The 21,655-nt window shown below is 48.9% G+C and overlaps 1 protein-coding gene across 4 annotated transcripts in view; it reads left to right on the top strand.

The window, feature by feature from the left end:
- SSH2 (slingshot protein phosphatase 2) overlaps nucleotides 1-21,655 on the top strand; it is a 506,736-nt gene that overhangs the window by 386,268 nt on the left and 98,813 nt on the right. Inside the window, exon 1 of one of the 4 annotated variants that reach the window (XM_069226265.1) lies at nucleotides 887-1,119. The exons of 2 other annotated variants lie outside the window; for them this stretch is intronic. In XM_069226265.1, coding sequence (XP_069082366.1) covers nucleotides 1,010-1,119 — 110 coding nt within the window. In that variant the 5' untranslated portion in view covers nucleotides 887-1,009. Of the gene's footprint in view, nucleotides 1-886; nucleotides 1,120-12,723; nucleotides 12,784-21,655 lie in introns of those variants that run through there. One more of the 4 variants, XM_069226267.1, reaches the window with a different exon arrangement.

Below are 21,655 nucleotides of genomic sequence, written 5' to 3' on the forward strand. Positions count from 1 at the left end.
GAAAAACTTGCACTGGAGCAACACATCACGCTAGGACCTTGGAAACCTGGCCCCAATGCAGTTGCCTGAAGTCACAGAGTAATGCAAAACATCGTAGATTAAACCTCCCGTCTCGGAGCTGTTTAAAGAGAGTTTGGCCTTTGCTGGACAGTGAGCGCTGTGCCACCTCTCAGTCCTAGGATGAAGAAACACTAACCTAAATGTTAAAGCCTGGCTACCACAGTGCCCTGAATGAAATGGCACTGAGACATTGTCCGAGCGCTGTGCTACCTCCCAGTCCTTGGCTGAAGAAGCCCTCCTAATAGTCTCGCTGCATACCGTAAATGTGCCAGCCTAGCTGCCATTGTGCCATCTCAATGAAATGGCTCGGCGACCCCGTCCCTACGCGCACAGGTGGGAGCGCGGCCGTGACGGCACGGCGCCGCCGGCGCTCTGCTGCTGCCGCTGCCTGCGCCAGCTGATGGGATTCCGCGTCCTCCAGGACCGCGTGGTGGCTGCGCATGCGCACCCGCTGCAGCCAGGGGTTAGAAAGGCAAAAGTGGGCGGTGCCTTGTAAATTGTGGGCGGGGAGTCGCCGAGCCTAAGCGGTGCAGATCCCGGGCAAGCAGAGCTCGGACCTGAGACACCGTCCTGCACTGACAAGCCCGGGCACGGAGCAGCCGCCCGGCGGGAGCAGCAGGCGACGGGGGGAAGCAGGAGCCGCCCGGCACGGGTTGCAGACGCTCCGGGCGCGCAGCACTTGGGTTGAGTGCAGTGTTGGGGTCTGTCCCGCTACAGGACCTTGTAATCCGGACTGTAAACCCAGAGGGGCCTCATGGGAAGCTGACAGCAGCCACACACCCGTCCGAACTCTGCAACTAAGAGCGGACACCGGACCCAAAGCCAAGCCACGGGCTGCCGGCTTCATGGCTTCCGCCCTGTCGTAGCGCCGGATCCCGCGCCCGGAATGGGTCGCCCTCCGCTGGGCTTCGCGGACTGAAGAGGCCTCAGCCCCCCGCCCGAGCTCCCGATGACCCTGGGTGCTCTCTGCGGCCGCAGCCTGTGCGCCTGCTGCGGGCAAAAAATGATCCCCTACTTCTCCGAGAATGCCGTCATCTCCCAGAATGCCATCAACCAACTGTGAGTACCCTGATATCGGGCTGTTACCCCCACCAGGGGCAATTGAAACAAGCTAGGAATATAAAGCCTGGCAAACACTAACCATCCGCCACCTCTAGTCCTGCCCACCCGCAAACTATTCTCGCTGTCTCTCTCTCCCCCTCCTGATTTTACCGACACTGACTGTCATTGCCCCCTCAAGACCATACAGGCCGCCTAGCGCCCGTGTGCATCTCACTGTGGGGGTTTCTTGGTGCCCCCGTGAGTAGAGTGTGACCCCCTCACTCCTGCTTCTCCACCAGTAGCGTGAAATGCCAGAGGGCGCATGGCTCCTTCTTACTTTCTTGGTTTGGATTGCTGCTAATGCCGGACCTCATTGTGTCTCGAGTTCACTTTGTTTCTTCCTTGTGTGACGACATTTTTGTTGCCTGCTCCGTATTTTGTTTTTAATCTGTTCGTTTACTTGCGGCGCTGTCCGATAAGCAGCAGCAATATTTACATTTGCCATGATAAGCTTTTTATTGGAGGCCGATTTCCTGTTCGCAGTTGGTTTTTGCGAGAAAGTTTTTTGTTTTCTTCACGCATTTATGCACTTCTCGTTTGTTTGTGTAGTTTACATCAGCAAATTCATAACTTTTAAGTCTAGTGTAAATTTAAGCTGTTTTTGTTGGTAGGAGCGCATGTTTTTTTGGTGGACGTTGGCTTTGTATGGTTTGTAGGTGTCGCTCATTTCAGCTGTAGTAGGAGTTAACTGAAGCATGTGCTGCTTTGTTGTCGCAGATGGGAGCGCTGCTGTGATAAGCCGCACGTGGGTTGGGTGACCGGGGACAAAATGAATCTAACAGGGCCTATTGTGTGCGCTGAGGAGGAGGCATTCACTGGCCTGCACTGCCGCTGAGGCTCCTTCCTCTGTCATCGTGCGCGCTGAGAAATGAGGACAGTGCTTGGTCGGAGTTTCGTGACCGGCTACTTCCTGACTCTGCTCCGGTCTTACCGGCGTATCAGGAAGTTTCTCCCTCCCCTAGGTCAGTCCATCTTACAGTAGCATGGCGGGAGTGGTGGTGCTGCTTCAACTTCCCAACTCCAGGCGCCCCCTCTGCTCCCTAGCACTGGTTCACACAGGGTTCCTTGGGCCAGGAATAGCAGCCGGTTGAGGGACTGAGCTCGAGTGGACAGGCAGAGGGTGGCGGGGTCTCCGGGAGGTAGATTTTGGCTGTGCTTGTGCTATTGGCGGCAGTCCCTGGGCAAGCTCGCCAGGCAGGCCTGTAAGTAAGTTTAAAGTCTCCGCCTGTCATGGCCAGCGAATGACGGGTAGGGCAGACTGAGCCTATTTTACCCCTCCCGAGGCCCCCGTCCGGGTCCTGTAGGACCATTTTCAGGGTTGTACTTAAGGCAGGAGAATGCCTTTTCAAAAACCAAAGTGAACTTATTGTGGTTGCCCCGTGCGCCTGCTGCCAGTGAACAGCTGGCACAGCTGTGGATTGGGGCAGATTGGTTGAAGGAACATTGTCCTTTGTGGCAGTACAATAGAAAGAGGTCTCTCTACACCCCACCCCAACAAGCACACCCCCTTTCGATATGCTGGGAGTGTAGGTTTCACGTTAAAGACCCGCTAGAGCCCATGTGGAATGGGATGAGTTGGCCCTGCCAGCTATTTGTGGTGGAGCTAAGTAGGCGCTTTCTGACCTAACCTAAGGCGGTATATTCTCTGCCTGGCAAGGTGAACTGCTCCGTGAATCTGACATGAAGTTTGTTAAAATTATTGCACCTGGGTGTCACCCGTGCCCACCGTCCTTACAAACAAACAAGGGGTTAGTGGATTGATGCGATTCACGACCTTTTTAAAGTATTGTGTTTTTTATGTATCGGTACTGCGATTTATTCTATTGAGTTTCCGTGAATAAGGGTCAGGTAATATAGCTAAATAGTACAGTTCCCAACTCGGATAAATGCACCCAGTATTGATGAAACATCTGCGCGCCCTTCATCAAAGTATGCGGGGGGCGCCTCAGGCAGCCGGTCCTTGTACACTGCTTGGTTCTCTGCATTCAGACACCTCAGTGAGGCCTTGTCCTTCCTCTGACTCCTGGGACCCGCTTCTGCCTTCGGATCATGCGGAGTTCGGGCTTCTGGGCCTTGACACTGGTATCGGAACAGTGTCTGGGTACAGAGGGACCTATTGTTCTCCATAGTTGGCAGCAGAACAGCTTCATGTACATCCCCTCTATCTGTTTTATGGAAAACACGGATTAGTTTAAACTCGGGGTGTGGACAGTCCCCTGGCTCTGTGGAGAGAAGAATATCTGGATTCTGGGAATCTAAACTGTTTGAATCGCTGCCTTTTCAGCTGCCAACATAAATGGGTTTGGAGGAGTGCTGGCAAGCGAGGTCTCGTATCTCCCAGGCGCTGCCTCTCTATTATTTTATCCTCCCTTTCATTAGGCGTGGGCTCTGTGCACCTTCTGAAGCCCTTTCGTCTCCAGTCCCACATGCCTGTGACTGATGCTTTTGTCTTAGGCCTGCGTTTAATACTCTGCTCTGTGCTTGTGCCCAGGCCAGTATATCCGAAACCCATCACTGCTGCTTTTCAGTGCACTTGTACTTTTCATACTGTGCCCTGTATAAATAGTAGGCCTGGGCGGAATGCCGAAAAAACTCTGCTTCGTGGAGTTCTGTGCACAGCTGAGTTTGGGTAAGTGTCCCACAGAGGTGTATAGGTCGACTTACCACATCCCAAAGTGTCTTCTCTACTGCCTGTTAGCTCATACCTAGCTCCTTGTCACTGTCAACGATTCATGTATGGCTGCGCTAGTTGTACTCTAGGAGCTTGGTGTAGTTAGCCCTGGTGGCAAGGGCTAATGTAAAGTTATGCCAGTCCTATTCCACTGCAACTTTTTTGTGTCTACAAGGGTGAATGTATTCAGGGTATTTAGGCTGTGCTGGTTAGTGCATGGGTATTCGCAAACTTGGAAAGATCAAGGGGAAGCGAAGTAGATATATTTAGTGGCTGAATTGCACAATATGAAACCAAGAAACCTGAGATCAATACTGTCTTGACCAAAAAGTGTGATCCAACATATTTGATTTACTTTTCTTTGCTTCCCTTGTCTTCACTATCACATAGAAGATGACCTCAAAATAAATAGCGTCAGAATGTGCACTTTACAAAGCCTTTTATATTTGATTTGTTAAACTATAAAGTCTATGTATAATAACTATCCGGGCCACCCAAAGGGTGCACATAACAAGTGACTTTGAGTCGTTGTGAGACGATGGGTAGGGGGCAGTGAGAGACTATGACTGTTTGTTTCTAAATTTCTGTATGAAACTTAAAACGTTTAAAAAAAAAAAAAAAAAAAAAAAAAAAAAAAACGTTTTTCAATGAACTGATAAAATCTGATGACTAATTATTTTATATATACTTTAATTAAAATCAAATACATTAATCATTTTATGTCAATCATCTTATGCAAATCACTCTATTAAATGTTTCACTGCAAATCCAAAATTAATATCTACTGATATACGTACTTTTTACATTTTTAACCATAAATCCATTTTTTTGACAGGATCCCTTCCTGGCCTGAACCTCCTTTGGACCACACAGGGACTGATCGTCACCTGTATCCCTTGGGGGGGGGGGGGGCAGTACCCCTGCTTCCTCTGTTCCTTGCCCACATGTTCAGGGTTCCGTCCCCTCTCCAAACACCAATCAGCCAAGGGGTGTACCGGGGCGGCCCAGGGCATGAGCCCCGTGACCACCCCAGTGATCTGGGCTCCCTACCCCCAATCTGGTGTGTCCATCCGCAGGTTGTTCCAGGACTTCAGGATCCTATCTCTGTTGTTATACCGGGGCCCCTCCGTTGGGGACCCATCTGTTACTTCAGGTTACTTTAGTACATCTTCTTCCGCCTAATATTAAGGAGAGGGTGGGTGGGTCAACGCGAAGCCTGCCCGTGCAGGCCGCCGCGCCAAGAAGAAGAAGGCCAAGCCTTCGGGGGGGGGTGCTTATAAGCCCCCCACTGGCTTGCGACGGCCTAAACCGGTCCGGCTCCAACGTCGGACCAGCGTTCTCTGAGGCGCTACTTTCGCCCCCACGCTTCGCGAGGCGGAAGAAGCTGGCCAGCCCGCACACAACTAGTGCGAGGGTCCGGCCCACGGTGTCTCCGACCTCCAAGGGGTCGCGATCCCCCCCCCCCCCCCCATGTTCGGGGGGGCGCCCTTCCATAGGGTGTCAACAACCATAAAAATGCGAACACAAAATAACCTTTAATCTAATAAAATTAAAGCACTTAAACATTGTTTGCGCACAATCACTCCGAAAACGTAACCCCGACACTGCGTGCCCCCGCACCTAATTTACTCCAGGTAAGAGTGAGGGGAAACCCCTAGCAGAAGAGAGCGCGCACAGCACAGAAACACAATAAAATGTATGCCCGATACCATGCGCCCACTCCCCTTAATTTAAATTTGATGCCGAAAAGGGGAACCCCTAGCAGGTGAGAGCGCGCTCAGATCAACTTCCTAAAAACGGAGTCCAACCTCCGTGCACTGCCCAAAAACACGGCCGCTCCCCTGGGCTCTTTCGCCTCCGGATGCCCATAACACGGCCGCTCCCCTGCGCTCCCCTTTCTCCTCAGCCCAAAACACACAAAACTAAGGGCGAAGGTCAGCCAAACGAAGTCCCACGAAGTACAACAGGCCGGTCCGTTTCTACAACAGGCCCGTCTGTTCGGGCCGCCGCGCCAGGAAGAAGGCTGAGCCTTCTGGGGGTGGGGGGTGGCTTTTATGCCCCCCCCTCCCCCCTCAACTGGCTCGCGGTGGCCCAAACCGGTCCGGCACTGCTGCCGACCCCAACGTCCTGCTTCCGACACTACTTCTGCTCGCACGCCTCACGAGGCATGCGAGCGGAAGCCGCAGGCCAGCCCACGCACAACTAGTGTGAGGGCCAGGCCCCCGGCGTCCCCGACCCTTAAGGGGCAGCGCTCCCCCCATGTTTGGGGGGGGGGGTGCTTTTCCATAAACACTTCTGGGTGATAATGAAGTACACGTCTTACATTTTTAAGTGACTTTTCATATTTTTACACGTCTTTCCTATTGCGTCAGTTGAGGTATAAATCAGGTTTCTCAAAGTAGCTCTTCAGCTACCTGTGAGTATCTCTCCTGTATGCAGCCCGACCTACTAAATTAGCGTTTTCTTAGTTGGATTAATACATCTATTCCAAAATAGAAGTGTGTTTTCAAGACAAATGTTTGAATTTTAAGAACTCAAATTTCCAAAACATTCTGATATCTAGCTGATGACTCGTATAGCATTGGATACTAAGTATTAATATTGTTACCAGTGGCACTGCAGCTATGGATTTTATATATTACCCATTTAAAGGCATTTCAGATTGACAAAGATTTTTTGCGGTATTGCTGGCAGCCCTGCACTGAGATGATCACTGCTGCTAATCTTGAATAGGTTGGCCACTAATGTAATCCTGTTTGCTGTGGTCACTAGTGACCACAATATCAATGTTAGCTTTGGATGATTTCCTTTGAACATCACTAGCTCCTATTAATGAAAAGGTTGTAGACCCCTGGAATAAATACATTTTTCCCATTTATTTAGCATCCTTCTCAGTGTTAGTGCAGGGTCAAGCAAACAGCCCAGAGTTTCTGTTGTCCAAAGGGCCTCATGTAAGGATCAGGAGGGCCACAAGCCATCCCTGTCTGTTATTGGAGTATGACTGGGTTAGTGGTACATCTTGTCAGTCGCGCACTCGTGTTTTACTTGCGCAAATCCGTGTAGGTTGCGCATCCCATAGCTGAAGACAAGTGGGCCCTGGCTTCTCCCATCTACACCCCCTTTCCTCCCTAGAGGTTTGCATTGGTCCTCCTGAGCTCCAGCAAGAGGGTCACGCAGTGGCAGTGCGCCCAATCAGCGCACCGCTTGCGCTAGAGCACAAAGTGCCCCCAGCTCAAGAGGAGCTGCTTGTCTGCCCAAGATCAAGGAGTCATCACTTATAATTATGTTCGAGGCTTGGCATCGGCTCGGAGCGCAAACAAAGAGCCTGTTGTCAAACACGGCTCTCTGCAGAGCTTGTTACATGTGTGCTATTTGTCTGCTTCAGTAGCCTGTCTTGGCTCTTTCTCCTTGTCCCAGAGGAGTGCTGCTATAATCAAGGGCCATGTGAGCTACACCGTCTTGCCAAATTCCCACTGGTATGCTGAGACCCCCAGTACGATCCCGCATAAAGGTGAACGCACTCCCTAAAACACAAGACCAAGGCCACGTTTGATCCCTCCAAAGCTGACCTGAGATGAAACCCTTTTCATTTCAGGCAGGTGGAGGTCCATTGACCTTCTGCCTGCTAGGCCCTCTTGGAGGAAGGAGGCCATTGAATATGGCTTGGTCGTTGGGAGCAAGAGCTTCCCTTTCAACAGCCAGAATGTTTTACAAAAATCTACTTTTCTGTTTTAAAAAAAAAAAAAAACGAAATTGTTCTGTTTAGTGACATGCAGGCCAGGGACAAATTGTGGCAGTGCCCTAATTACATAATTTTTTTTGATGATGGCCTATCTTATTATTTTTGGGTTTATTTCAGGGTTAGGATTCTTCTAATGCTTTTGCTTTTTTTCACCTTTCCACAAATCTTCATTCACAGCCTTGGAAGTACATAGGAAGCAATATTTTCAGGGTTGGAATGCCCTTAGTCTACACACACCCACAGTTTTTTGTTTTAAGGGTGTTCATCCATCTCTTCTCGCACTGAAAAATGTTTCATATTTATTCCTGAAAACAGCAGAAGTAAATCTTTTTGCAGTGGGAGTTAGCAAGGAGGGTGTGGAGAAAGTGAATTTGAAGTTACTCTGCAGATTTCACATGAGAAGATACATGTATGTATATTTTCTCCTCCCAAAATGTAACTAACATAAAGTTTGGAAAGAGTACTTTTTCCAGAGCCACATCTGTAAACTCTTGTGAATTCTTCTATGTTGTGATTTTTCACGAACGCAGGGACATAAACGTCTATGTGCATTTTTGTGCGTGTCATAAAAAATTGCCATCTTGTGCATAATGGCTTTTCAGCGAGTGCCCGTTATTTATTTTTGTGTTACTATTTTTTTTTTTATATATTGGCACGCCTCAAACATATTTTGCTAAATGATCCCTCGGAGAAAATACTTTTAAATTGCACTGTAGTTTAGAAGAAATGTCTTTTTGGTAAGTTTTTGTTTTGAAAGCAAAGAATTGGCCTTTCTTTCATTCTTCTGCATATATTTGCATACAATACAAGAATGTTATGGGAGCATTATAGGTAGCCCCAGATTGTTAGATTTTGCAAACATACATATTTTTATACTGGAGCTGTCTGTAACTTAAGCTGCGCCCAGATCACTCACTGCCTTACCTTAGATCACTCATCAAAATTGTAAAAGCTTTGTGTTAACAGATCCTGTGTATTAGTTTGAACAACGCTTACACGTGGAAACAAATCTTGCCACAGTGCAGTCGTCTTTCACAAATCCATATAGTGTGGAGTTGTAAAGTGGCAGCCAAAGAGTTGGTGCTGCAGGGTATGGGTCTACTTGCCATGGGGACAAAATAAACGTGAAAACGTTGTTTTCTTGACCCCAAACAATATGTTCTGGACGTCAGGTGATAGATATCATTCACCCCTGCTTCATACACAGCTGGATTAAAAAGGGTATTTTGATATACTTTAATGTCATTTTTTTTATTTTTGATGGCAGCCAGGCATCAAGTGTGCTTTGATCTGCTTAAATACTATAATTTTGTTTGTTTTACCCTTTTTTCAAAACCGCGATTTCCTGCAGTTTCCCTTGATTTCATGAAGTGCACCATGTTGTCTTTAGGTGTAAATATTAAATAAGCTCTCACGTTGAATGCATGTGGCTTTACCGTTTATTACACCGAAAGCAGTGTTGTGCTAACGTCACCCATACCAAGTGGCATTCCACATTTCAGGTTATTTAAAAATACAAATTTGACTGGGAGCACCTAGTAAAAGAGAGAAATGTACATTAGTTGTGCAAACTCAAGAACCGTTCAGAGGAACCACAGTGTACAGGGCAAAATATCTCTCGAGGGGATTCCTTATAACAACCACTGGTTAATATATTTGCTTATAGCAAAGCATGTTGTCTGTGTTCCTCGATTAGGAGATGGTGTGTAGCTTCTGAGTATGAAAAGTGAACTTCACAGGCAGACGCGACTGTCGAGCTGTGTTCAGGATATTTCCCTCTGCATGCTGCCATGGTATTGTCGTACTGACCCTACCTCTGGCCCGACCAGTCTGAGGTACTCTGCCTACTGGGCAGTAACTGAATTCAAGTCCAGCCGTCGTTACCCTGCTAGCTTCTGTGTCGAAAGCCGTGGCCTTGGTTCTAACGTTTGTTTGTCTTTAGCCGCGGGCGCCTGTATCTAGGTAACACCAGGTGAGTGTTCATTGTCATCTGTCATGTCACCTACTTAGTGCGAGACCGTTACCTGAGAAAGAGACCTGCACAAACAAAACAACTTTTGCTGCCATAGGAGATGGGAAGATGCGAGCTGGAGCCCGCGTACTCCACCTGGTATCCTAGCCGGCCGCTTTCTGTGGGGCTCACCTGTGCGGTGCCAGCCAGTGGATACCCGTGGGGAGCAGCCCAGTGCACTACCATCTTATGTGCTGCAGCGTGATCTCTTCTTGTACCATCCTGGGCGGCTGTGATGCACTCTGCTCAGTAGAGGGAAGATGGCACCGATGGGTTCTGAGAGGGGGGACATCGCCAAGTGTACCTGGATCTCTGGGCTCTTAATTAGATTCGGTTCAGCGTGTGCTGTGCTAGAAAACCAACTTTGTGAGATCGTGTTGCACCTTTTGACAGTATGTCCATTTCCAAAGTTGTTGATTATGAAACCAAGATACTGGGTCTTGCCGCTTGCTTTCCCAGTTGCACACGTTGTGTGAACCTGGATGAATACATTTAATGTTACGTGCCTCTGTCCCCTTACTGCCAAATGCGGCAGTGTCCACGCAAGCTGAACACACCCTTAAGTGTCTAGTACTAAATTTGAGTAGATGGTACCTAGACAGTATGTATTTATTTAGTCGTTTTAAAGTGGGTGTTTGTGGCTGCATAATGGTTCATGTTGAAAGCTAGTGTCAGGCTTTCTTTCAGCTCTGTTAATTTGTAGGAACCCTCTAGCACTGTGAACCAAAAGACTATTGGAGTGCACGTGGTATGCGGAGTACTTGGTCTGAGTTGGCGGGTTGGGCCTATTATGTCTTCTTGGCTCTTCTGGGTAGTGAGGTTGAGCAGTTAAGGCTTGGCTCATCTCAGGCGTGAATAACGGCGTGCCTTTTGATTTCTGCAGGTCACTAGAATTACTGGTGATTTTTTTTTTTTTTCGATTTTTTTTTTTTTTATACACGTATTTAGTTCTTGTTTGTGATCATCACAAATGTATCACATTATTCAACTTTTGGATCAAGTTGGAATTAAAATGGTATTTCCTCTCATTGTGTAAGTCGTAACATGCAGGTGTACATTTTTATACAAAAAATGCTCTAGTTGAGTGACGGTAGCAACAATAAACTTGACTGCTGCCATCTGTGTTTGTGCATTATCCGTCATCGTTTGAGGAAGAAAAAAAAACTATGGTATCCTAATATCGTTTGTACTATGTGATCCTTTAACGTAATACATGTTAATGAACTACATTAAGATGCTGGCGACCTATCAATTTTGTGCAAGTCCATTTTGTGGATGTTAAATTGTTACAACATTTGTGAATACTGACATTAAACCATTTCATGGTTGGGATTATTTTGCTTATCCTCGGTTATAAAAAAATAAATAAAAAAAAAGTTTTTGCGAGTCTGGTGTAAAAATTCTAATTGATATTACTGTTCCCGATTAGGTTTTGTTCAGATGTCATGTGGTTAATGATACCCATGTCCATGATGTAGAGGATTGTCGTTGGTAAATTCAAATGGTATATGTCTGCATTTGTTTCTAATTCTCTAAATTAGTAAATATTTTAATTTGATTTTCCTAGCTTCGATAAAAACACTTTGATTTTGGTCTGTGCTCTGTCTCCATTGCAAAGGTCTGAGGGTGGATATCTTCAAGTCCTGCACTTCCAGCCCAGTCTTCTTCAGACACTTTGATTTGGGCCTGTGCTCTACATCTCGATTGCTTTGGTCTGGGGTGGATATTCACATTTCCTACTCTTTAGACTAAGGCTTCGTCTTTGGTTTGGGCCAGTTGTGTGCATCTCCAGCGCTTTGGTCTGAGGGAGGACATCTAGAAGTTCAACTCGGTCTTCTTCAGATATTTTAATTCAGTGCTGTACATCTGTTGCTGGGGGGTGCCCGCAAGCCTGCACTTCAAGCCCAGGCTTCTTCAGACGTTTTGAATTGGTGCTCTACATCTCCATTGCTTTGGTCTGAGGATGGACATCCGAAGTTCTGCTCAATCTTCTTCGGATATTTTGATGTGGTGCTCTAGATCTCCATTGCTTTTGTCTGAGGGTGAATATCCGCAAGGCCTGCCCCTTCCCTTCAAACTTCATGGGACGGCTTGAGTTGGGCAGAGAAAAGGAAAAGCTTCTCTGCATCTCCCGATCCAGGCGTATATTGTGCTAAGAGTGACCGGGGTGTCATTAGCAGCAGGCTGTAAAAGTCCCGCGCATACCAGAGCGTCGCATCGGGAAGTCGCATGGTCGGTGTAATTGGCTTTCAATTAGTGTGTCCTCTTCCTGGCTTCCTTCATCTCACCTTCCAGGCATGAAGGCAATAAACTCGCCTCCCCGCCCGCTGTTCTGTCTGCTCTCAAGACCACGCGCACCATCCTCTGCTCACACGGGCTGCGTGTCCTGCGCTGGGATCCGGCAAATTCATATCCAGTACTTCTCCGTTACCTCTCGCGGTGCCCGTGTTCTGTGCACTTGCGCTCAGAACACAAAAAGGAGGATGCTTCAGACGGTCAGGTGGCACTGTGCAGCCTGGCAGAGGCCCTGCGGAAAATGACCAGTCCTATATAGTTGCAAACATTCAAAGCAGCAGATTTTTTCAAAATAACTTTTTGGGACTATTTCTAAGAAGTTCGTATGTCTCTTACGGCTTGCTAAACTCTAAACAATCACTGAAATAAGGCAACGGAAAACCAAACACAGACCAGGGCTTGAAATTCGCCTAATTGTTCCTTGTAGTGCTCTATAATTTGCTTTGTTGTGTTCCACTAGTACTCAGAACTCCTGGCTGTTGCTAATCTGTAGAACCTACTGGCCTAGGCCTCACTCACCTTCCACCCACCGCCTCGTGCGATGGGCGCCACTCTCTGGGCTGTCCTGCATCTGTAACACCCGTTCATGTTGTCTCACTTTCTAGAGCAAGTCGCCCGCTCGAGCGTCATGGCGAGGTTTGGGAACAGCCTCTCTCCGGGGACTGGAAGTACTGCAGACCAGCACACGCAGGATCTGTCCTGGTGACCATATCAGTCTTTTCATCCCGAGAGATGTCTCCCATGGATGAAGCCTGAGAAGTGGGGGCCTAGAGCACAGTAATAGCTGAAGGATGGATGGAGGGGGTGTGGTCGTCCACGAGCAGCCCATTGAAAGCTACGGCTGGGGGCAGCAGACTTCAGTACAACGGGGCAGAGGGCGCCTGACTGATGGATGCCAGTCTGGTGAGGTTTGGGAACAGAGACGGAAAAGGGGGGGGGGGGGAGGGGTGTAACCCTTTCAATTAAACCTGACTCGGGATCCAGGTGTTGCGTGGCACTGACCACCAGGCCCCGTGTTGGGTACTCAGCCGATCTCCCTTCGAGTTGAGCAGGTTGGGGTAGGTTTGAACCCATCTTAACTTGTGTGGCACAGGGTAGAGGGTCTTGCTTAGGAATCCCTGCTGTCGCGAGTCCCTTGAGCAGAAGGAAAGTAGTATCGATGGCTCCATGTAGGAGTAGAATGGTGTCCTGGTTGTATGCACCTATGTGCCCTGAAATGTAAGTATTTTTTTTTTCCTTTAGTAAGCCTGCCTACACTACAGATTAGTGGAGCTCTGTGTAGAATTTATGCCTATGAACAGCAATACAAAGATGGGCGGTCGGACACAGACCCAAGAAATTAATGGAGGAATTCGCTTTTTCAAGAAAGTATTTTATATCTGCTCGAATGTTTATAGTTTATGCATATGGCTTGAAAGACTCCAGAGAATTGTTTATTTGTATCAAATGCACACACAAGGCAGTGACATAAACCAAGATATCCAATTTCCAAATGTCTTAGATTTTTTTCTGTTTGTTTTCTATTGTATGAGCCCAGGTTTCTGACCTTACTGAGTAAACCGAGAACCATTAGATAGATTCGGGTTTTTGCCTCAGTGCAAATGCTTAGTAAAGAGCCCCTGCCTTGCAATGAGACCTGCATTGTCATACTGTACGGGCAGCCAGGGGAGACTGCTAGGGACCATATTGTTGTTTTTATTTTCCTGCTCAATTATGTTGCAGTTCTGTTGGGCACAGTCTCAGCAGATGATGTTTTTTTGTTTCGTGGTTGCAGTATTTCTCCTGCACCCTCCATCCCCCACGGACCACAGGTGTGCAGACTCTCCTCGGGGCATTAAATCCACTGCCCTCCTCTTCCCCGAGAAAGATGATTAACAGGTAAAGGGGGGGGGGGGGTGCTTGAGGCTGCCAATACACATCTGACTTGTGTACTTCGAGGCCGCACGGGCATGCAGAGCTGAGAAGTGCTTGTATCGCCAGTACTTGCCCGGTCCAGAATTGCACATTGCTGGTCAGATCACAGTCCATTCCACATATGGGCGTTGGAAGCGACGCTTCTTCACATGCAAGTGAAGCAGGTGATGTGGACTAAACCTGAATGCAAGTTACAGTTACCTCGGGGCACTAAAGTCAAGGTGTATGTCTGTAGGCTTAGAGAAGAGGGGTTCCGGCCAGGCAAGATGTGTATTACAGATCACCGAGATCTGCTGTGATTTGGACTAGTAGCAAAATCGTTGGGATCATAGAAACCAGAGATTATGATGCTAGTTCTAGCTTCAGTACTTCACTAAAACGATGATTCTGAGCAAATTCCTTAATCTACCTGTGCCCCAAAGTGCGTTCAGTTGTGCATTCTGCTTCTTGTAATCCAAGGCTCTTGGTGCGCTGCTGCCCGGCCTGGACTGAAGATCGTTCCACATTCACCTTAGTGAATCCCAACCCCCACCTCACTGTTCAGCTAGCATCTGAACGCACTTACAGATCTAAGTTCCACTGAATCTTCATGACGCGTTTCCACATTTGTTGTTAATGCTGTAACCGAGGTCAGTCAGGACGTGTCCGTTCCTCCCGACTGTGAATATTTGCTCTCTGTCGCATATTGCTCGCTGACGCACGGTTTGTTGTATGAGATGTGCACTCCTATGTTGAGTTATTGTAGTGTGCCTTTTCTGTACATGGTTCTGAGGTGTTCAGAAGTGCACGGTGGACCATCTGCCTTAAATATGTTCACAAGCTTTGCACTCATTTCCACTGCATTTACTTCCGTTCCGGTGGAAGTTTTCCAACTGCTCTTTCTAGGCAGTCACTAGTAGAGGGGAAATTGACGTTTCGTTTTAGCATTCCCTATAGATCCTAAGTAGTGTTGCTGAGTTTGACAGAGCTGGTTGGTTGTATGATTGATTATATTTTGTTTCTCTGTTTCTTTAAAGTTGCTCTCTGATTTGGTGCCCTAAGGATGAAAGTCCCTAGTTTTTTGACCGAGTTTCATCGTGTTTTTTTTTTTTTTTTTTGTGTACCTTTCCCCCCTAGGTTTTCTGTATTTTGGTATAACGTGTTAAGGTGGCCCCCTAATATTGGCAACCACCCATACACCACCCCCTCTGAACCCGGGCATAGCCCATACATGTTGCTTGAAAGGATGAACCCTAGATGGGAAATCCACGGTTATTTTCGAATGGGCCCTATTGGTGTAGAACAGCCATCTGGAAGCTATAACTGCAGATTTGTGCATATAGTGTGGCAGCAACCCAATAATATCTAGGGCCTCCTGCATTTTAAAGTTCAGCAACCATGGTAACTGGGATCTCTTTTCCTTCTTAAAGCTTGAGTGGCACTTAACCTAGGAAAAAAGTGACACTATCTCCCTTTGCACACAACCAATGTTCCTTCTTGCCTACGGCCAAATGTTAAAATCTTACTGCTTACCTGGGTTGATAGGCCAGCCCAATATCCAGTTACCACCTGACTTGAAATTTCCAGATTATGATTAGTAGATCATGAGAGATCTGTTCTTTTACTCCATGGGCACCATGAAATAATTGGAATTTCTGATGGATACAACTACCTGTGGATTCCTCACCTAATGAATACTCCCATGGCGCCAGCATTCGACGGAAATCTTCTTACTAGTCTCTGGACGTCACTCTAGCCCACGTGACGCCGTCTGACGTCATACAGGCAATAAGAGGTCCGTGCCGACGTGCCGATGACAGTTCCCTTTTTTCCGTGCATTCGAAACGGTTATCTTCGAGGGAGCTACTGTTACCTTCGTGGTTACAGTGTATTGTCTGCTGCGTAGTCTTCTCTGCGGTAATAATGTCTCAGAGGAAGTCGGGTTTCAAGCCCTGTCGAGAGTGTGGGGGCAAGATGTCAGTTACAGATCCTCACTCCGACTGTCTATGGTGTTTGAGCTCCGACCACGACGTCTCGACTTGCGATTCATGTCAACACATGAATCCGAAGGCCCTCAAAGAGCGTGAGGCCAAGTTATTCATGGCAAAGTCAAAGAAGAAGGAGAAACATCATAAGAAGTCTTCTTCGCCAAGGTCTCACCGGCGTCATCGAGACTCCCGGCGCCGTAGAGACTCACGACGTCATTCCAGCAAGGAGTCTCGTTCGAGGTCACCTTCGGCTCGGCGTCGGAGGACTTGGGAGGTCAGCCCCACGGTCACGCCGCATCCATCGACGCCGTTGCCCTCTCCGGCGTCACCGACTTCGCCTGGTCAGGCGTCGGTGATTGAGGTGGTGCAGCCTCTTGTGTTTTCTCCGGCGTCGCAGACGTCGAGGCCGGCGTCGGGGTCGCCCTCGATCCAGGCACCCCAGTATCTGGCTTTTCCCACTCCTGGAGCCGATAGTACTGCGTTTCTTAATGCGATGTATGCCATCTTTCAGCAGATGGCTCCAGGAGCTGCTCCGGCTGGTCCTTCGGGGCCCTTGGCCTTTTCGTTGGGTGATCCTGCGCCTCTTCGGCCGGCACCCTTTATGCCCTTTCTCCCTTTTGGGAATGTGGGCTCGGCGCCGGTGGCCGCTCCGGTGGCCGCTCCGGTGGCTTCGGATGTTTCGGCCCCGGAGGTTGCCCTTCCGTCGAAGTCAGGATTTTGCCCTGTGACTCCGGTTGGTCCATCGGCTCCAAGACCTCGTCCTCCGGCTCCTGCCTCGGCGCCGAAGCTGCCTGTGGCGCCGGACGCGGCGTCAGATGCTTCTGGAGATCGGCGCCGTTCTTCGACGTCGGCGGAGGCCATGTCGACTCCGCGTATCGAGGAGAGACTTCATTCGAGGAGGCGTGCTCTCCGTCTTTTAGAAGAGCAGGAGTATCAGCGAGTCTTAGAGGAGGGAGAGATTGAGGACTCTGGAGACGGACTACATGGTCTGGATACAGCCAGTGGGCTGGACACTTCCCCTGAGTGGGACCTTTCATCTCCAGGGGAATATACGGAGGAGGCTGCTTCCTTTCATGCTGTGGTGAGGAAGGCAGCGAGCTTTTTGGACCTGCCTTTGCCGGTGGCAGAGGCGAAGCAGAATTTGCTGACAGAGGTATTGCATCCGGCCTCTGCTGCAGCCGAGCCTCTCTTGCCATTTAATGAGGCTTTGCTGGATCCGGTGTTGGAGGTGTGGAAGAAGCCGGTGTCTTCCTCGGCCGTTCATAGGGCTGTGGCCAGGAGGTATCGAGCTGCACCATCTGACCCTGGCTTTCTCTCTAGACACCCTACGCCGGAGAGCATGGTGGTGCAAGCCTCCTGTTCCTCAAAGTCCGCGCCTGGTTCCTTCCCGACGGTGCCTGGAGACAGAGACTCCAAGAAACTGGATGCGCAGTCCAAGAAAATATTTTCGTCATGCAGTTTGGCGTTGAAGGCCACCAACGCAACGTGCATTCTGGGGAGGTACATCCATGCTCTGATGGATGATATTTCGTCTTCATTTACGGAGCTCCCCCAGGGTCTCTTGGATGTGGTCTCGGACGCCCAGGCTGCCGCGACCCAGATTATCCAGTCTGGGCTGGACACGACCGACTCGGTGGCCAGGGCGATGGGCACGGCTGTGGTGGCAAGAAGACAGGCCTGGCTCCGAAACTCAGGGTTTTCTGCGGATGTGCAGTCGACCCTGCTGGACCTCCCGTTTGATGGGGACAGACTGTTTGGAGCCAAGGCAGATTCGGCCTTGGAACAATTTAAGGAGAGCAGAGCCACAGCCAAATCGTTAGGACTGCAAGCTCCTTCTTCCTCTGCCTCTTCTAGATTTTTCAGGAGGTTTCGGGGATTTGGGCGTGGCTCTTCTTCATCTTCCTGTTGGGGGAGGTTCCAGCAACCCGCCTCTTCCCTCCCCTATAGGTCATTTAGAGGGAGGGGGAGGGGTGGGGCCCGTACCAGAGGAGCCTCTCAACAGCACTCTGCCTCTTCCTCGTCCTCTGGAGGGGTGCAGCAGGGGAAGCAGCCTTAGGCTTCCACCGTTTCCCACTCACTCCTCTCCTGTAGGGGGAAGATTACAGCATTTTCTCCACAAGTGGAAGTCTATCACAACGGACACTTGGGTTCTCGGCATTGTGGGGAAAGGCTACGCCCTTCCCTTTCGGGAGTTCCCGCCCCTCATCCCGCCCCGCCCATCTTATTGTTCAGAAGAACACCTCCTGTTGCTAGAACAGGAGGTTCAAGTCCTCCTTTCAAAGGGCGCGGTAGAGTTGGTCCCAGAGCAGGAAAAGGGTCGAGGTTGTTACTCAAGATACTTCCTGATTCCCAAAAAGGATGGTCAGTTGAGACCAATCCTGGATCTGAGGATCTTGAATTGGTTCCTCAAACAGGAAAAGCTCAAGATGCTGACCCTAGCCCAGGTGCTTTTGGCGTTGAACAAGGAAGATTGGATGGTGTCTGTCGACTTGCAGGATGCTTACTTTCATATCCCGATACTCAAGTCGCACAGGAAGTATCTCTGGTTTGTGGTAGGGTCGCAGCACTATCAGTTTGCGGTCCTCCCGTTTGGTCTTACTTCAGCACCTCGAGTCTTCACAAAGGTGATGTCAGTGGTTGCGGCGGAGCTCAGAAGGAAGGGGATAGCAGTATTCCCTTACTTGGACGACTGGTTGATCAAAGCCAAGTCCCCGGAGCTTGTGTCGCATCATCTGCAGTCAACAACCCAGTTGTTGTTCGACCTGGGCTTTTCGGTGAACGTGCCCAAATCTCACCTGGAGCCCTCTCAGCGCCTCCTGTTCATAGGGGCAGTACTGGATACAACATTGAGTCGAGCCTTTCCTCCGCCTCAGCGGATTCAAGATATTCAGGAATTGGTTCCAATGTTTCGAAATGGAGCGGTAGTTCCAGTCCTCAAGGTCCTTCGTCTGCTCGGTCTGTTCGCCTCCTGCATTCTGTTGGTCACGCATGCTCGCTGGCACATGAGGGCTCTTCAGTGGTGCCTCCGAAGGCAGTGGTCTCAACACAAGGGAGATTTAGAAGGTACTGTCAAGATCTCCAGAGATGCTGCTGTGGAATTGAAGTGGTGGATTGCGGGCAACAATCTTTCACAGGGAAAGCCGTTCGCGCAGTCGCCACCAGTGGCCACGGTCATAACGGATGCTTCCACCCTAGGATGGGGAGCTCATCTGGGGGATCTGGAGATCAAAGGGCTTTGGTCTCCAGAGGAACAGGTGTTTCATATCAATCTGTTGGAGTTACGGGCTGTACGTCTGGCTCTCAAGGCCTTCCTCCCATCCCTTCGTGGTCAGTCGGTACAGGTCCTGACGGACAATACTACCACGATGTGGTACATAAACAAACAGGGAGGAGTAGGGTCGTACCTTCTCTGCAGAGAAGCTCTTCGGCTATGGTCCTGGGCAAAGGACCATCAGATTTGCTTGGTGGCAAATCATCTGGCCGGGGTCTTGAATGTACGTGCGGACAGTCTGTCGCCAATTCTCGGCAGACCACGAGTGGCGTCTCCATCCAGATCAAGTTTGTTTAATCTTCCAGATGTGGGTGTTTCCTCGGATAGATCTGTTTGTCACTCGGGAGAACGCGCATTGCCCGTTATTCTGCAGCCTCCAGTATCCGATGCAGGGAGCGTTGGGGGACGCGTTTCAGATAACCTGGTGCGACCAGTTGCTTTACGCGTTTCCCCCCCATACCCTTGATTCCTCGAGTGTTGAGGAAAATTCGCCAAGACCGGGCCCAAGTCATCTTAATAGCTCCGGATTGGCCAAGGAGGGTATGGTACTCCGACCTTCTCCAACTCTCACTGTGCCCTCCGCTCCGTCTCCCTCTCAGGGCAGACCTCCTCTCGCAGTCGCAGGGGCAGGTTTTACACCCCAACCTCCAGAGTCTGCACCTACATGCTTGGAGATTGAACGGGGCAACCGGAGTTCCTTCTCTCTCCCGCCTGATGTAGTGGATGTTATCTTAGCGGCCAGGCGACACTCCACTAAATCTATCTACGCTAATAGGTGGTCTAAATTTGTTATGTGGTGTGGAGAGAGACAGATTGATCCCTTACATGCTCATCTGTCACATGTTTTGTCTTTTGCACTGTCTCTAGCGCAGAAAGGTTGTGCAGTGGCTACCATTAAGGGTTATTTTTCTGCCTTGTCAGCCTTCATTTGTCTTCCAGACCAACCATCGTTATTTAAATCCCCTATTGTTCTCAGATTCTTGAAAGGTCTTCTGAATCAATATCGTCCAAAACCATTCGTTATGCCTCAATGGGATTTGTCCTTGGTCCTGACTTTCCTTATGGGGTCCCCTTTTGAGCCTATGCATTCTTGCCCCTTAAGGTATTTGGTTATTAAAACAGTATTCCTGGTAGCTATAACATCTGCAAGGAGAGTGAGTGAGTTGCAGGCCTTATCGGTTAAACCCCCTTATATAACGTTTTATGGGGATAAGGTGGTGTTGAGGACCAAGGCTGCTTTCCTTCCGAAGGTTGTTTCACCCTTCCATTTGGCTCAGACAATCACTTTGTCCACGTTTTATCCTCCGCCTCATCCTTCAAAGGAGGAAGAAAGACTACATCGCCTGGACCCAAAAAGGGCGTTGAGCTTCTATATCGACAGAATGAAAGATATCAGGCTGGAGGATCAGCTGTTTGTCGGATAAGTGGGCAAGAGGAGAGGAAAGGCAGTCCACAAGAGAACACTCTCCAGGTGGGTTGTTCTTTGCATTAAAATCTGTTACTCTTTGCAAAGAAGGATCCGCCTGAGGGCATTAGAGCTCACTCCACCAGAGCTAAGTCGGCCTCTTCGGCCTTGGCCAGGGGTGTTCCTGAGGTCGACATCTGCAAGGCCGCAACTTGGTCGTCCCTTCACACTTTTGTGAAACATTACTGTTTGGACTCTGAGGTCAGAAGGGACGGTCATTTTGCACGGTCAGTGCTGCAGGATTTCTTGGTTTGACCATTTAGGCACCCACCGCCGGGCGTGGTACTGCTTTGGGACTCTATTCATTAGGTGAGGAATCCACAGGTAGTTGTATCCATCAGAAGAACGAGTTATTTACCTTCGGTAACGACTTTTCTGGTGGATACATTAGCTACCTGTGGATTCCTCACGGTCCCACCCGCCTCCCCGTTGCCTTTTTGGTCTCTCCAAGCAATCCTTGAGTGTGCTCCTTTTGGTCTTCAAAGTTGCAATACATTTTGCATATATGATATTTGTATATATGTGTATATTTATATATAAATCTATATATATTGTGTATATACATGATTCGTATGTATAAATATATTTATTTGTTAAAAAAAAAAAAAAAGTTATATTAAATCTACAGCTATTTTATTGCAATGTTGTGTGATTTACAATATTAAGAGATGTTGCTTTGCTCTTTCATTACATTGGGTTATTATTATTCTCATGCACGTAAAAAAATGTTGGTACTGTCATCGGCACGTCGGCGAGGACCTCTTATTGCCTGTATGACGTCAGACGGCGTCGCGTGGGCTAGAGTGACGTCCTCGTCGACGTGCAGAGACTAGTAAGAAGATTTCCGTCGAATGCTGGCGCCATGGGAGTATTCATTAGGTGAGGAATCCACAGGTAGCTAATGTATCCACCAGAAAAGTCGTTACCGAAGGTAAGTAACTCGTTCTTTTATCCAGACTTTGATTAACAGTGATTTGGTGTATGCCAGACTTATTTTACAAAATAACCTTACCAGGAGGACCTACGTTTTTGTGAAGCTTAATAATGAATGCCCTTGAGTCATCTTTTGGATTAGTCATCTGTCACCTCTCCAGAGCAATAAAGGGACATCTTCACTGTTGAACTGGCCCACTCTGGACAGCGGTAAAGCTGGACAGG

The sequence above is a fragment of the Pleurodeles waltl genome, chromosome 3_1 (assembly GCF_031143425.1).
Source record: "Pleurodeles waltl isolate 20211129_DDA chromosome 3_1, aPleWal1.hap1.20221129, whole genome shotgun sequence".
In the NCBI taxonomy this organism is placed as follows: domain Eukaryota; kingdom Metazoa; phylum Chordata; class Amphibia; order Caudata; family Salamandridae; genus Pleurodeles; species Pleurodeles waltl.